The 15,544-nt window shown below is 36.6% G+C and overlaps 1 protein-coding gene and 1 non-coding gene across 2 annotated transcripts in view; both read left to right on the top strand.

The window, feature by feature from the left end:
• The window catches only part of RCHY1 (ring finger and CHY zinc finger domain containing 1), an 18,896-nt gene extending 3,352 nt beyond the window's left edge, over positions 1 to 15,544 (top strand). Inside the window, exons 2-9 of the mRNA XM_045532825.1 lie at positions 2,040 to 2,159; positions 2,409 to 2,524; positions 4,836 to 4,914; positions 11,682 to 11,726; positions 11,829 to 11,887; positions 11,981 to 12,007; positions 12,937 to 13,057; positions 14,864 to 15,544. Of these exons, the coding sequence (XP_045388781.1) occupies positions 2,040 to 2,159; positions 2,409 to 2,524; positions 4,836 to 4,914; positions 11,682 to 11,726; positions 11,829 to 11,887; positions 11,981 to 12,007; positions 12,937 to 13,057; positions 14,864 to 14,992 (696 nt within the window). The 3' untranslated portion in view covers positions 14,993 to 15,544. The remainder of the gene's footprint in view (positions 1 to 2,039; positions 2,160 to 2,408; positions 2,525 to 4,835; positions 4,915 to 11,681; positions 11,727 to 11,828; positions 11,888 to 11,980; positions 12,008 to 12,936; positions 13,058 to 14,863) is intronic.
• Positions 624 to 725, top strand: LOC123624949. The gene has a single exon (XR_006730304.1). It is a non-coding gene; the product is annotated as a U6 spliceosomal RNA (small nuclear RNA).

Here is a 15,544-nt window from a genome sequence, read left to right as displayed (position 1 = left end):
TTGCCAGTGATAAAATTCAAGATTTCATGCAAAATTGGAATTTTGGAAAATTTTTATTAGCTTTTGTGAGCTTGGAAGCTTTTTCAAAGACTTTTTGGATGAGATTTTCTTCCTGTGATACCTAAAAACTTTTAACAAATGTGATTTTTTGATATTATATGTCAAATGTGTGAACATTTGGAAGACCTACGTAACTTAGTAAACTGATATTTTCCGCATGACCAATGCGTGGGTAAAAGATCCTTTTGGAGTACAAGATAGATCAGTGGATTTTTACGTAACAGAGGAAGAAAAGTTTATTGATGTGATTTCAGATTCCATGTTGCAATCACCCTTGAAGAGTTGAGTTTTGGTGTAGTATTGATTATTCAGAGAATAACATCCATAATTCTCTGAAAAAGCTGTTAAAATATTCCTCCTTTTTCTATTGTACATATTTGTATGAGGCCAGTTTCTTCATGTACTTCAACCACAACTGATTGAATGCAGAAGCAAATGAGAACCCAGCCATTTTTGGGGAAAATATAGTTATTTTTCATTAAAATATGTTCATGTTAACATGTAATGGGTTTGTTACTTTTATTTTAAAAAGAAGTAATATTTGAAAAACCTATCATTTTAGTGCTTGCTTTGGCAACGTATATACTAAAATTGAAACAATACAGAGATTAGCATGGCCCCTGGGCAAGGATGACATGCAAATTCATGAAGCATTTGATATTTTGTTTTCTTTTTCTAATGTTCATGATGGAGAAACTGAGGCTCCAATAAATGAAGTGACTTACCCAGTTGAGGGCTCTTCTGCCATCAAGCCTCATCTCTAACTCCTCCTATAAAAAAATTCTATTAGTTTTAATTTGTGATGTGGTATATGTCAATAGATAAAATCCACACAAATGTAAACTCTTTGGGATCCTCAGTAATTTTGAAGAGTGTAAATGGGTCTTGAGACCAAACTGTTTCAGAACCACTGTTCTGTGGTATGACTGTGAGTATGTGGCTGAGGAATATTGGAGGACAAGGCCATTGGAAGTGAGAAGGTCAAGGAACTGAGAGTTCAGGTTATTGGAAGGATTATCATTGTGGGTATACAGATCACTAAGATTTAGGATAAGAGTAGTGTTGGAGAGAAAGGAAGCCACTTAAGTGTTAAAGTCTTTAAAGAATGAACTGTGTTATGGTAAGGCATGGCACAGAAAACCTTCACAGATCAGTGGATCTGCAAGGTCACAGTGCACTGGAAAGTACTGGGTTAGGTCACTGGCCTGGAAATCTCTGATATACGAGTAAGGGTAAGGTAAAGTTGCTATAATGAAAAGACCCAGCAGTAATGTGGTTTTAAGAAAACAGTGTTTATTTCTTCCCCTTTAACAGTTCTAAGTTGAGTGATCCAGATTGGTGATGAAGCTTTGTTCCATGTGGTCACTCCAGGGACAGATTTTTTCTGTTGTATTATTTTGTTATGTTTTAGGGCATGTGGGCATCTGCATGATCCAACTCTGGTATAGCTGGGCAATCACGTGCCCAGGAAGGAGAGACTAGATTTTGGTGGATAAGTGGCAGTCTTTGCCATTCTTGAAAACAAGGGCTATTTCTTAGATTTGTTGCACCTCTGTAATATTAGGTGTATAGTTGATCAATAAAGACTAGTGAAATAAAAGTATAATAATATTTGTGTAGGGATTGAAGTATATAAATAAACTTATCTGGAAATGTCTAAGTAGAGGTTGCCTATCTGCTGTGTAGAATGAAATTAGGGTGTTGTGGGATTAGTTTTCAGTTCAGGGATTTCCATCCTTCATAATTCTTTTGTATTAAGGTTGTGTTCAACTTCATACAGACATATAGATGTTGAAGGGAAGAGTTAACGTAAAATATGCCAAGAAACAGTGAAATGTATGTTTAAGATCAGGTTAGCAACTGATCCATTGGCTGTAATCATTGAGTTCCAGGAGGGGGAAGAAGAAATTTTCTTTTTGCATTGCAAACTTGTCTCCTCTTACTTCCTATCATATCTCTTTTTCTCTCCTGGGTGTTAGGCGCCTTGCTGTGACAAGCTTTATCCTTGCCGCTTGTGTCACGATAACAGTGAAGATCATCAACTAGATCGCTTTAAAGTAAAGGAAGTGCAGTGTGTAAACTGTGAAAAAATTCAGCATGTAAGATTTTATGACATACTTCTATTTTCTTTCTTTTTAAAAGCTTTATTAAGGTGGTTTGAAAAAATTTAATCAAAAGTATTGCAAATAAGACTTAACTCTTACAGTAAGCAATGTCTTTGATTTAGATGTTTTAAAACTTGTAAAAATAAAACTGCATATACTTTAACATAAATTCTAGATATTCAAATAGTAACTCAAAATGTCATGGTTAATTTATTCCAGTTTTTAATTATGTGTCTATTTTAGGCCCAACAGACTTGTGAAGAGTGTAGCACATTGTTTGGAGAATATTATTGTAATATATGCCATCTGTTTGACAAGGATAAGAAGCAGTATCATTGTGAAAACTGTGGAATTTGTAGGTACTGTATGTAAAATGTTGTTTTCTAATTACTTCTAATGTATCTGGGCAGTAATAGTTTTAAAAATCAACTTTATTGGGATCTATTTACATCTGATAAAATGCATTTATTTTAAGTGTCTCATTCAATGAGTTTTGATAAATACATATATCTATGTTGTTAATACTATTAACACAGTCAAGATGTAGAACATGTCCATTATTCTAAAAAGTGTCTTCATACCTCTTTTTGCAGTATGGTTTAATTTGCCAGTCAACTATTATGTGGCTATTTTAAATTTTACCTTTGGTATATAAAATATATTTTATATGAAGTGCTCTGTAGGCAACTAAGGTAGAATATTAGGGAGCATTTTTCCTTTTTAAAAATAAGTATTTAAAAAATTATCAAGAAATACTGGCAGATTTTATAAAAATTGAAACGTACAGGGAAGTAGAAATAATAGAAATAAAATAACCTACAGTCTGACCATCCATTGACAAACTACTGTTGACGTGTTGGTGGTCTAGGGGCCAAAACGTTCTCCTTGGCCCTTTGAAGATTTCCTGAAAAATCAACTTGCAAAGGGCAGATTAATTGGAGAACAGGCATACAAATTTATTTCATGTATATACATGAGAGCCTTCAGAATGAAGACCAAACCCCTCAAGTGGGATGTGGAAGCTTATATGCCATCTTGAGGTTACAGAATGAATGGGGGCTTGGATCCTGGCAAAACAGGATGGGAGAGGGGAGAAGAGGAATTCTGTTGAGGGCCAATAAATGATTATGAGGGAGAATTCAGTGGGCTTGGATAACATACAGTGTGGTGTGGGGCAAAATCTGTTGGCCGTGCAGAGGAGGCAGTGGTTTGTGATAAAACTCTGTCCAGGTTTTTTGACAGAATTTAGTCTTCCTTTCTGCGATATGGTTTCAGTTAAGGAAAACTTAGGGAAGGGGATCATAGGTAATTATTTTCGTCTTTGTTAGGTCCAGACTTTAGGCAAAAAAGGGAATTCAGAGAATAACTGTATCCCATGCTTTGGGAGAGATGGTGCAGGGTTGTAGCAGAGGGGTCAGAGAGACCTTGAGGTTCCTTTTTCATTTAGTATATACAAAGCATTGTATTTTGGGCATTGGTTCCTGAGCCTCAACAATATACAAGGAATTTTTTTCTTTCTAAAAATTCTGAAGTATTTGATATATACAAAAGCATATGTGTAATGTGTGTTACAAAGTATAATAATACATGCACAAGCCACCCAATGTAAGAAATGAATATTACAATACTGTTGAAGCTCAAGGTGTCCCATGTTCAATCCTTTCTTCTCGCCCCCACTGGACATAATCACCGTCTTGAATATTTTAAATGACTTTCAGGCTTTCCTTTTATATGGTTTGTTTTTAAGGAAGGCTAACAAACATACCAAAAGATGCAGACATCATAACCAAATAACTTTATGAATTTTAACAAAGTGAACACACTTGTGACCTAGCACCTTTGTAGCCTCCCTTGTGCTCCCCCAAGTTAATACACTCCCCCAGAGGTAACCACTGTGCTGACTTTCTGAAGTTTTTATAAATGGAATCATGCAACACGTGCTTTTTTGTGTTTTATTTATTTTAAGGCCATGTATTAGCTGCTCACATACTTAGAGTTGGTATATTTTCCTCTATGATTTACCTATTTATTATTATTATATAATGTCTTTAGTAATGTTTCCTGCCTTAAGATCTATTGTATCTATATCAACTTTCTTTTGATGAGTTTATATATATATATATCTTATTCTTTTATTTCTGGATATTTTGTATATTATACTTAACATTTAAAGCATGTGTCTTGTGGGCAACATATAGGTGAGTTTTATTTTTTTATTCAGGTGGATAAAGACTGTCTTTTTATTGGAGTATTAAGTCCATTTATTGTTAATATAGTTATGATATATTTGTGCTTCTTTTTTTTTCAATTTTATTTCTTTATTTTTTTCTTAGAAACCTGGTTTTGCTATGTTGCCCTGGCTGGCCTCAAACTCTGCATTTCTTCCTTTTGATTGAAAGTGAGAGATGTGCAACTCTTTCTTTCACATGAACACTTAGAAGCCATTGTAGGACTATTAATTGGCTTAATTTCAGTGTTTTTGTGTCTTAGGGAATAGTGAGGGCTGAGGAGAGGGAGAGAGAAGGATGTTGGGGAGATGGTGGTTTACCCCATATTCTTCAGTGTGGCTTGTATTTTTTTTTTAATCGTGAGATTATACTTTATATAATGAGCAAATTATCACTGTAGTAAAAAATAATGCAATCTTTTGGCTTTCATATGTTTTGTTAGGATTGGTCCAAAGGAAGATTTTTTCCACTGTTTGAAATGTAACTTATGCCTAGCTATGAATCTTCAAGGAAGACACAAGGTATGTAATTCAGTTTGCATAATTTTTAAAATATTACAATGTTTTTGAAAACTGGCTTAAATTCTAACATATTTTGGAAGCATGCTAATTTTTAGATATTACCAAGTACAACTATATTGCTTTTTTAGTCAGATACTCTACCACTGAGCTATACTCCCATGTATTGCTTTTTTGAAAAGCATTATTAAGAAGTAGATATTCCAAAATGTATGCCTCAGAATATCTGATCTATATAATTCCTTTTCTTCTCTATAGTGTTACAGTTATTAGCATAATGTTGACAACTTCTAAGTTGGTTTATGGATTCATATCACTGGTACTGCTTTTAAGATATCTTTAAAACAAAAACTGAGCAGTGTAACCTTATTAGCACTGCATTCCAAGAAAATTCAGAAAATATTTTCATATTTTCTTTCATGATTAAGACAAATTATTTTTAATCCGAATGTAGGAATTACATCACAATCCCAGGCTCTTTTTTCATTATTTAAAAAAAATTGGCTCATGCCTGTAATCCTAGCACTCTGGGAGGCCAAGGTGGGTGGATTGCTCGAGGTCAGGAGTTCGAGACCAGCCTGAGTGAGACCCCGTCTCTACTAAAAAAAATAGAAAGAAATTATCTGGCCAACTAAAATATATATATAGAAAAAATTAGCCGGGCCTGGTGGCGCATGCCTGTAGTCCCAGCTACTGGGAAGGCTGAGGCAGTAGGATCGCTTAATACCAGGAATTTGAGGTTGCTATGAGCTAGGCTGATGCCATGGCACTCACTCTAGCCAGGGCAACAGAGTGACACTCTGTCAAAAAAAAAAAGAAAAAAAAATTTAATAAAGTATTACACTTATAGTACTGATTCTACTATAAGAATTTAGAGAATGGGGGATTGGTGTAGAGTGAAATGTAAATGATATTTGTACAAGTATAGGAAATTCCAGATAAAGAGAAACAGTGTAAGTAGAAACATTGTGTGTGAGTGTTGAGAGAGAGAGACCAAGACAGACATTGATTGGAAAGAGATTGTTGGAAATAATTTGCTTAGCAGTATAGTGGGTTCAATAGAAAATAAAGATAAGTTATTAAAGAAATAAATTATTAGAGAGTACTTTGCCTAAATAGTAAGTGGTAAGGAAAATGAGATGAATAATGGACATACAGGATCTGGTAACAGGGTATTATGAAAAAAGAATGTGGCTATGTAAGATGACTCTCAAGATTTTCAGCTCTGGCTTACGGTACTTGATTAGTAGTTTGTGAATTTGTTGGAGATAAAAGATTGAGTCTGGTTTTTAAACTTGAATTTGGGGTTGATGACAAGACATGGTAGTAGAGATGGCCATGAGTCCATAGCCTCGTAAAGATTCCATTTCTATGGTACTTTCTAGTTTCCAGAAAATGTGTAGTGTGTGCACCTGGGCTCCTGCACACCAGTTCATTGCGTCCTCACCTCAGCATTTGCAGTTCATCAGCTTGAAGATACCATTGATTATCAGATGTGTTACGATTGGAGAGATGTTAAAATGTGTGTGTGAAGAGTATGTTAGAACCAAATGAAATGTGTATTTTATTTTATATATAAGGAAAATAAGACTAAAGAAATGGTGGCTTGCCCAGAATCTTAAGGGTTAATAAATGGAGCTGAGATTACAATCCAGATTTTTAAATTTATTATTAAAGTTATTATTTTGAGGGTTTTTCTCACCACTATATTCTGTTATCCTTAAACTATATGTATATTTTTTCTTGTGATATTTTTGTTGTTTCTCAGTTATCTTTCATTGCCTATATTAGTAAATGGCCCTGCTGTCTATTAAGTGCTTCCATTAAAAACCTAGGAGTCACCCATGGCATGATGTTTTTTTCCCTTACCCCGCCCCACATCGAGTCAAACACTAAATTTTGTCAAATTAAGAACTCAAGCTCTGGAGTCAGCCTGCTGGAGCTCAAATTTAATTCTGCCTCTTACTGTGTGTAACTTTGGAAATTATTTAGCTTGTCTAGGCCTCAAATACTTAAAATGGGGTAATAATCATAACCTATTTTATCTAGGGTTGTAAAAATTGATCTTAATCAGTACCGAACATGGCATGTAGTAAATCTCAATAATATGAGCTGTTATTATCATCAATATTATTATTAAGTAACTTAGTCTACTTAATTTAGGGAAGTGGCTTTGGAGTAAAACATTTAAGATAGAAAGGTTCAAAATCTTATTATCTTTGAATCATGGGTAAATGTCTTGACTCCCTAAGTCACTTTTCTTTTTTATTTCAGCATATTGTGGGGGTACAAATGTTTAGGTTATGTACATTGCCCTTGCCCCACCCAAGTCAAAGCTTCAAGCATGTCCATCCCCCAGATGGTGCACCGCACCCATTAGGTGTGTATATACCCATCCCCTCCGCCCCCTCCCATCTGCCTGACACCCGATGAATGTTATTACTATATGTGCACTTAAGTGTTGATCAGTTAAAACAAATTTGATGGTGAATACATGTGGTGCTTGTTTTTCCATTCTTGTGATATTTCGCTTAGTAGAATGGGTTCTAGCTCTATCCAGGATAATACAAGAGGTGTTATATCACCATTGTTTTTTGTGGCCGAGTAGAACTCCATGGTATTCATATACCACATTTTATAATCCACTCATGCATGTATTGATGGGCACTTGGCTTGTTTCTACATCTTTGCAATTGTGAAGTGTGCTGCTGTAAACATTCAAGTGCAGGTGTCTTTTTTATAGAATGTCTTTTGTTCCTGTGGGTGGATGCCCAGTAATGGGATTGCTGGATCAAATGGTAGTTCTACTTCTGTCTCTTTGCGGTATCTCCATATTGCTTTCCACAGAGGTTGTACTAGTTTGCAGTTCCACCAGCAGTGTGAATGTTCCTATCTCTCTGCAACCATGCCAACATTTGTTGTTTTGGGACTTTTTGATAAAGGCCATTCTCACTGGAGATAAGTGACATCTCATTGTGGTTTTGCTTTGCATTTCCCTGATGATTAGAGATGTTGAGCATTTTTTCATGTGTTTGTTAGCCATTAGTTTATCTTCTTTCAAAAAGTTTCTGTTCATGTCCTTTGCCCACCTTTTGATAAAGTTGTTTAATTTTTTTTCTTGCTGATTTTCCTGAGTTCTATATAGATTCTAATTATCAGCCTTTTATTGGATGTGTTACATGATTATTTTCTCTCATTCTGTAGGTTATCTGTTTGCTCTCATGATAGTTTCCTTGGCTGTGCAGAAGGTTTTTAAATTGATCAGGTCCTGCTTATTTATTTTTGCTGTTGCTGTGATTGTCTTTGGGGTCTTCTTCATAAATTGTTTGCCTAGACCAATATCTAAGAGTTTTTCCAACATTTTCTACTAGAATTCTTATAGTTTCATGCCTTAGGTTTAAGTCTGTTATCTGCTGTAAGTTGATTTTTGTGAGAGGTGAAAGGTGCAGATCCTGTTTCAGTCTTCTACATGTGGCTATCCAGTTTTCCCAGCACCATTTATTGAATAAGGATTCTTTTCCCCAGTGTATGTTTTTGTCTGCTTTGTCAAAGATTAGATGGCTATATGAGGATGGTTTTATATCTGGGTTCTCAGTTCTGAGCCATTGGTCTATGTCTCTGTTCTTGTGCCAGTACCGTGCTGTTTAGTTACTATAGCCTTGTAGTATAGCTTGAAGCCTGGTAAATTGATGCCTCCCAATTTGTTCTTTTTGCTTAAGATTGCTTTTGCTATATAGGGTCTTCTCTGGTTCCACATGAAGTGTAGAATTATTTTTTGTAGATCTGTGAAAAATATATTGGTGTTTTAATAGGAATTGTATTGAATCTGTGGATCCCTTTGGGTAGTATAGCCATTTTAACAATGTTGATTCTGCCGACCCATGAGCATGGTATGGTTTTCCACCTGTTTATGTCCTCTATTTCCTTGCTCAGTGTTTCATAGTTCTCCCTATAGAGGTCTTTTACCTCCTTAGTTAAATATATTCCTAAGTAGCTTATTTTCTTTGTTGCTATTGTGAAGGGTATTGAGTCTTTGATTTGGTTCTCAGTTCTACTGTTGTTGGTGTATGTGAACAACCTTCTGCTGAACGATTATTTCATTAAGGAGGAAATCAAGATGGAAATCAAAAGATTCTTTGAACTAAATGACAAAGGAGACACAAGTTATCAAAATCTGTGGGACACAGCTAAAGCAGTCCTGAGAGGAAAATTTATATCTACAAATGCCTACATCCAAAAGTCAGAAAGATCACAAATAAGCAATCTAATGAATCTTCTCAAAGAACTGGAAAAGGATGAGCAAACCGACCCCAAACCCAGCAGAAGAAAAGAAATAACAAAGATCAGAGCTTCTTATACTTGGATATCTAGATTTTTAGCAAAGCCTGGGAAATTTTCCTCATTTGCATCCTCAAATAGCTTATCCAAACCCTTGTGTATTTTCTTCTTCACCCTCAGGGATGCCTATGATTCTCACGTTAGGCTTCTTCACATAATCCCACATTTCTTGTAGGCTTTGTTCTTTTCTCTTTTTTCTCTGCTCTATCTCTATGACTGATTTAATTGAAAGGAGTTATCTTTAATCCCCAAGATTCTTTCTTCTGTTTGTTCTACCCTGTTCTTAAGGCTTTCCATTGTGTTTTGTAATTCCTTGAATAAATTCTTCATTTCCAAGAGTTCTGTTTGGTTTTTCTTTATTATTTCAATTTCTTTAGTGAATTTTTCTTCCAAGTCCTGGATTTTTTTTGTGGTTTCTTTGTGTTGGTTATCCATTTTTTTCTTGCATATCATTGAATTTTCTTACAATCCATTTTTGAAATTCTTCTGTCATTTTAGTGTTCTCAGTTTGGTTGATGTCCATTGCTAGAGAGCTGGTGTTCCGCTTTGGGGGTGTGCTTTCCGTTTGATTCTTCATACTTCCAGAGTTCTTTCACTGATTCCTTCCCATCTGGATCAGCCTGTTGCTTCTTAACCTTTAGATTTATGTCTGGATAATGACATGCTCTGTTTAGTCCCTGAGCCAGTAGGTGGTGTTTGTGGGTGAGATTCGACCACACCCTGTATGCTGAGTCAGTAGATGCAGTAAAAGGGTGTGCAGAATGACCTCCCTGTCAGTAGGTGGCGTTTGCTGGGAGGAGCAGGCTGCAGTGTTGTTTTTGGGTCCTGTAACCAGCTCTTGTTCCTGTGGAGAGGCTCTCTAGTGCCTCAGGTGGTGGGTGGGGCCCTGGGACTTCCAGGTGTGTCCTTATTCTCCACTTCAGTAGGGGCAGGTAGCTCTGGCAGAGCAGAGCTGGGCTCTGTGAGCCTTCCCTCGAGCTCCACAAATGCTGTTAGCAGGGTCAAAGGTCTCTTCTCTGTTTCTGGACAAAGCTGCCAGGGAGGGACTGAAATGGCCCCACTTAGCCAAAAAGTCTACGCGTGGGGGGTGGGGCTGTCTGAGACCCGCAGTCTGGAGTGGGCCTCGCTTCTTTCCCCCCTCCTCTATTCCGCAGTTTCTCCCGGCCCTCTGCCAGCAGGCAGGACCTCGAGCCAGTGCATCTCCCCTGGCTGTGATGGGGGCCAGGAGGTTCCCTGCCCAGGACGCAACCTGAGCTGGGCGCACGGCCTTCCTGTGGGAGGAGGGTTGCCCCTCAAGCACTCTGATCTGCCCCTGAAGGCACACACACCTCAGTAGGCTCTCACAAATATCCCTTCTGTGCCCCCGGGCAATGCGATCGAGACCTGAATGCACAGGATCTGGTCTGCAGGCCTGTCCCCTGGGCCCCAGAGATCAATCCCTGACCCTGCCAGGGAGAGGAGTGCTGGTCTCAAGTCACCGACCGGGTGCCCAGCCTGGATCAATGTCTCTCTGTGTCGGGATTTGCCCTGCTCTCCTGGAGTCCAGGCAAGTGCCACCTGGGAGGGCTGGTGGGTAGGGAGCTCACAGTCTGAGTACCCCTCAGTCCGCTGTAGGGCCCCAACAGGAAAGGTCCTGTTCCCTGCAGATTGCCTCTGGGTGGTGGCTAAATTGTCTCTTGGCAGCTACGGGTACAGAAGGGAAAGGGGAGAATGAAGCAGTATGGCACCTGCCTAGCAGCTCGGGTCTGTGGGCCGGGAGGTGCCCCGAGGGAGCTGGGAGCCTGGTGCCCTGTCCGCAAGAGGCTCACCGCTCACTGGTGGCAGCTGTCTCTGGGCTGGTGTGGGCAGGTCTCTCCAGCAGCTCAGGAGCCCCCCCCCCCCCCCACAGTCCGAGACGCAAGGGAGGGGAAATGTAACCACTCCACCTACCCTTGTCACTGGTCTCCAAGCCTCTCGGGGGCCTTTCTCCTTCCAGTTCTCCTCTGCAACCTCTTTCCGTGGAGTCTCCTGTAGTTTCAGGCACCTTCCTTCTGACCCTCGTCTGATCTGTTTGTCTGCCTGTTTATTTTTTTTTCACTTTCTTCTAAAATCTGTCTTTCTTTCAGAAGCACTCTGTCTGGCGGTTTTTCTCGTCTGCCATCTTGTCCCCGATCCCAAGACCCCCTAGGTCACTTTCCTTACCCGTAAAATGAAGGTAATCTGAATAATTAAAGTTTTTTGAGCATTTTCATTGTTTCAGGTAATGTGCCAAGCCTGAAATAGTTGTGATAATTAAAAAACTGATAAACTCTTTTGTGATGTATAGGAAGCATGTATTAATGTTAACTATTATTTTTAGTAAGTTGGTTGTATTGTTTTTACTAATACTACCGTTACAGCTGACATTTTCAGCTAGTTAAACTTTTGTTAATGTGAGTTTCTCTTTTAACCAGTGTATTGAAAATGTTTCCCGGCAGAATTGTCCAATATGTTTGGAGGTAAGCTTAAAATATTTCTTACTTTGGAAATCTCTCTCTAATCTAAAATACTTGGATATTTTATTGTCTTCATGTAAGCACTAACATTTATTTTCTTTACAGGACATTCACACATCTCGTGTTGTTGCTCATGTCTTGCCATGCGGACATCTTTTACATAGGTAAAGTAACTTTTTTTGTTTTTTCCTCAAAGATGTTTAAAAATAGTGGAGATAGTTTTTGTTGTACTAAAATAATGTTGTATTTTCTTTCAGAACGTGTTATGAAGAAATGTTGAAAAAGTGAGTATTTGATGGTATTTTAAAAAATTACAATTGTAAGATGTCTGGTTTTCTTGTGTGTAGGGGTGGGGAGGTGGGCAAGTATTGCTACTTACACTGTATTGGGCATGGCAGATACTTGTACTGAAATGGGTAGGGTAGGTGTAGTGAGAAATTGGCAAAGCATCGTAGATACAGAACTACACATTTATCCCTGTGTTTCTATTAAGCCTTATTTCCTCCCACAATTAGATATCTCTTGTTTTCTGGCCATACTTACCAGGGAGCACAGTCTCAGCCAGAGGCAGTTACAGTGTTGTAAAAGTGCCCAGTAATGTTGCTCAAAATTTTGTTAGGTTGTCATATTAGCCTAATACAGTGAACTGCAAAGAAAGTTGGTAAAAAGATTGTCTGAAGTGGAGACTTTACTGTGGGAAAGGTTGTTAAAAATGAGATGAGAATAGGAAACAGGAGATTGTATAAATGTATTTTGGTTCTGCAAAATGATGAGCAGAAATTATAATTTCATATGAAAGCCAGATAGAGGGGAACTTTTTTCAAATGTTTAGAAAGGAAATAATATGATCTGAATAATTTTTAGGGAATACGGTCTCTTCTTCACATGAATGTATTAAGAAATTAAGGTTGTTTAGATAAGGAGTAGCTTAATCGGTTTTTAAAAATGTATGAAGTATATTCTACAAAGAATATGAACTGATGTCTCTCCATTTTGGAGAACTGAGGAAGAAATCTTAGATTTGAAAAATACCATAAGATATAGAATTCATTTTAAAACTTTTATAGTGTAAAGGTTCCCAGGTTCCTAAGAGATTGTCTTGAAATAAAGGATAATGCCGTGTCTTGGATGGTTTATGTGCCATCTTCTTGTATACCTGAGTTGATTTACTCTCCATTTAATGTTTGGAAAATAACCTTTCTGTCTCTTCTAGAGGCTACAGATGTCCGTTATGTATGCACTCTGCTTTAGATATGACTAGGTACTGGCGACAGCTGGATGATGAGGTAGCACAGACTCCTATGCCATCAGAATATCAGAACGTGACTGTGGATGTGAGTGGAATCAATGCTTAAAACTTTTCAGGTTCCTTATTGACATTCTTATTTATTTTTGCTCTTTTGCTCAGATTTTGTCTAAAAAAATGCTACTTTGACATAGATGCCAATGTAATGATTAATGGGAAGGACAAAATGATGTTTAAATTTAGTTGAGTTCAGACCAAGAAAAAATGGTCCTAAGGATACCTTAGCAGTTTTTCCCAACACTAGATGGCAGGCGAAAACTTGATTCTGAATTATTTACTCATCGCTAGGAAGAGTCAGTCAGTAACTATAGTTAAACTGACTAGAGGTGGCTCACTAGTCTCATGTTTTAATTATGTTTTATTTTTAATTATTTTAAATGTTATTTCAAGAGAACATGTTTGCTGGTTTTTGAAGATTGCTTTGTGGTTTTTAATGTGTATTACCCTTTTTATTCTATCTTAGACTTTGTTTGGTCTTAATTAGCCTACAGCCTAAGGTATATGCCTTTTGTCTTACAGGGAATGATTATCTTCTTTCGATTAATTGAGATACGTTAACTGTCTCTTCTCAAAACAGTATTGAGTTATAGATCAGAATTGGGAAAGCTAGCTTTCTGGTGCTTTTTAATAATTTTGGGACATACTATAATTTTCTGGACATCTTCAAATACTTCAACATACAAGTATGAAAACTATATAACAGAGCCAAATAAAATTATTTTTCATTTTATTCACACTGGAGTGTTTCATAATTCATGTGGATAATTGTTAGGGCAATGAAAGATAACTTTTGTAATACTGATAATCGTGATGTTTTACTAGAAGCTGAGTTGTGCTATGTTCCATGTAGATAATTTTTTGACAAAATAGCTTTATTAAGATAAAATTCACGTGCAACTCATTCATTTAAACGTATATAATTCAGTTCTTTTTAGTACATTCACGTAGTTATGCAAACATCACCATAGTTTTAGAATATGTTCATCACCCCAAAAGGAAACCCCATTCCCATTAGCAGTCACTTCCCACCACCACCACCCCTGGCTTAGGCAATCACTAATCTTTCTGCATTTAGATCATATTTTTAAAGGAATAATTTCCCAAATAATAATTTAGAGCAAATTTGGAAATTTTCTGCTTATGATGCGGTGACTGTTCTAAAGTTAATGCTTTTCTTGCATAGTGATGTATTGATTTGTTTTCAGGTTAACACTTTTTCATTTTTCATTTTTCAGGATCTCAGCACTAGGAGAGATTAATTCTTAACTGGCATCTTACTATCATTTTAGGGATGAGTCAAGAGCTTCTCTTTCTGTTTATTCAATTTAAGGAACTGTTCTTTATGGACTTTCATTCATTCCTTGGGCATAGGAGACAGTGAACTTAGTATATATTAAACCTAAAAAATACGTAAAAATATTATTTATATAAAAATTTAAGTTTTATTGAGTAAGATAAAATTTTTAAGTGTTAATGACAAATAATGAAATCATGTATGTTATTTTGAATTTTAAGTATTAGATGTTGATCTGATTATGCCTAGGTTAATTTTCTTGTTTGTACTATTTATACCATTTGAGAACTATTAATAGCTTAAAATAAGCCTTTTTTACTCAAATCTGCATTTTTGTTTTCTAAATTCAAAACCAACATTAATAGCCTCTTTCGAGTTTTCAGTGAAAAAATAAAAAATATTTCTATTTATGGAAATGTTTAGACATACGTATTTTCACATCTTTAATATGATTTTGAAGGGATTGTTATGAGTAGATAATGCTGCTTATATCTATAAGGTTTAAAATACTTAATTTGAATTTATCACTTCATTTTTCAGATTCACTGTAATGACTGTAATGGACGGTCCACAGTTCAGTTCCATATATTAGGCATGAAGTGTAAGATTTGTGACTCCTACAATACTGCTCAAGCTGGAGGATGTAGAATTTCACCAGATCAGCAATGACCAACCTATATTGCACTGGATAAAACAGCATTTTCTGATTCAGAAAAAGGCTTTCCTTAGTATCGTGTTGTTATAATGCGTTACAGTCTATGCATTTGAGTTGATGTGTTTTGTACTGGTGTCACAGCATAAAATCATGTTATAAGTACTTAGGGATTCAGGGTCTCTTATAGAATTATCATAGCTCTATATTGAATGAGAGCCACTGCACTTGCGATTTTGACTGAACATTCCTTTATTGTCAGTTGATTGGAAGCCAATGATGTTTGCCACTGATACTCACATTCATTAGAAGTATGTTACATTTTCATGGAACTTTGCTTTAAATGACATTGCACGCAGAGTTCATTTTTAATTCTTGATAAAACTGCACTTAATTCTCAGTAGGGAATTAAGTATTAACTTTTTAAGGGCTGTGCTATGATGAGAATAGGTTCCACCTTACTGTTAAAATCTAATTACGTATGCTTTAGAATTTTCTAAGACAGTCCTTTGGATCCTCTAAATGTGAATTTTGATGTAATAACTGCTAATAAAATTATATTGCAACAG

This window comes from Lemur catta, chromosome 19, assembly GCF_020740605.2.
Source record: "Lemur catta isolate mLemCat1 chromosome 19, mLemCat1.pri, whole genome shotgun sequence".
NCBI lineage: Eukaryota > Metazoa > Chordata > Mammalia > Primates > Lemuridae > Lemur > Lemur catta.
Note: the sequence above shows the minus strand (reverse complement) of the source record. Positions and strands in the feature narration are given on the sequence as shown.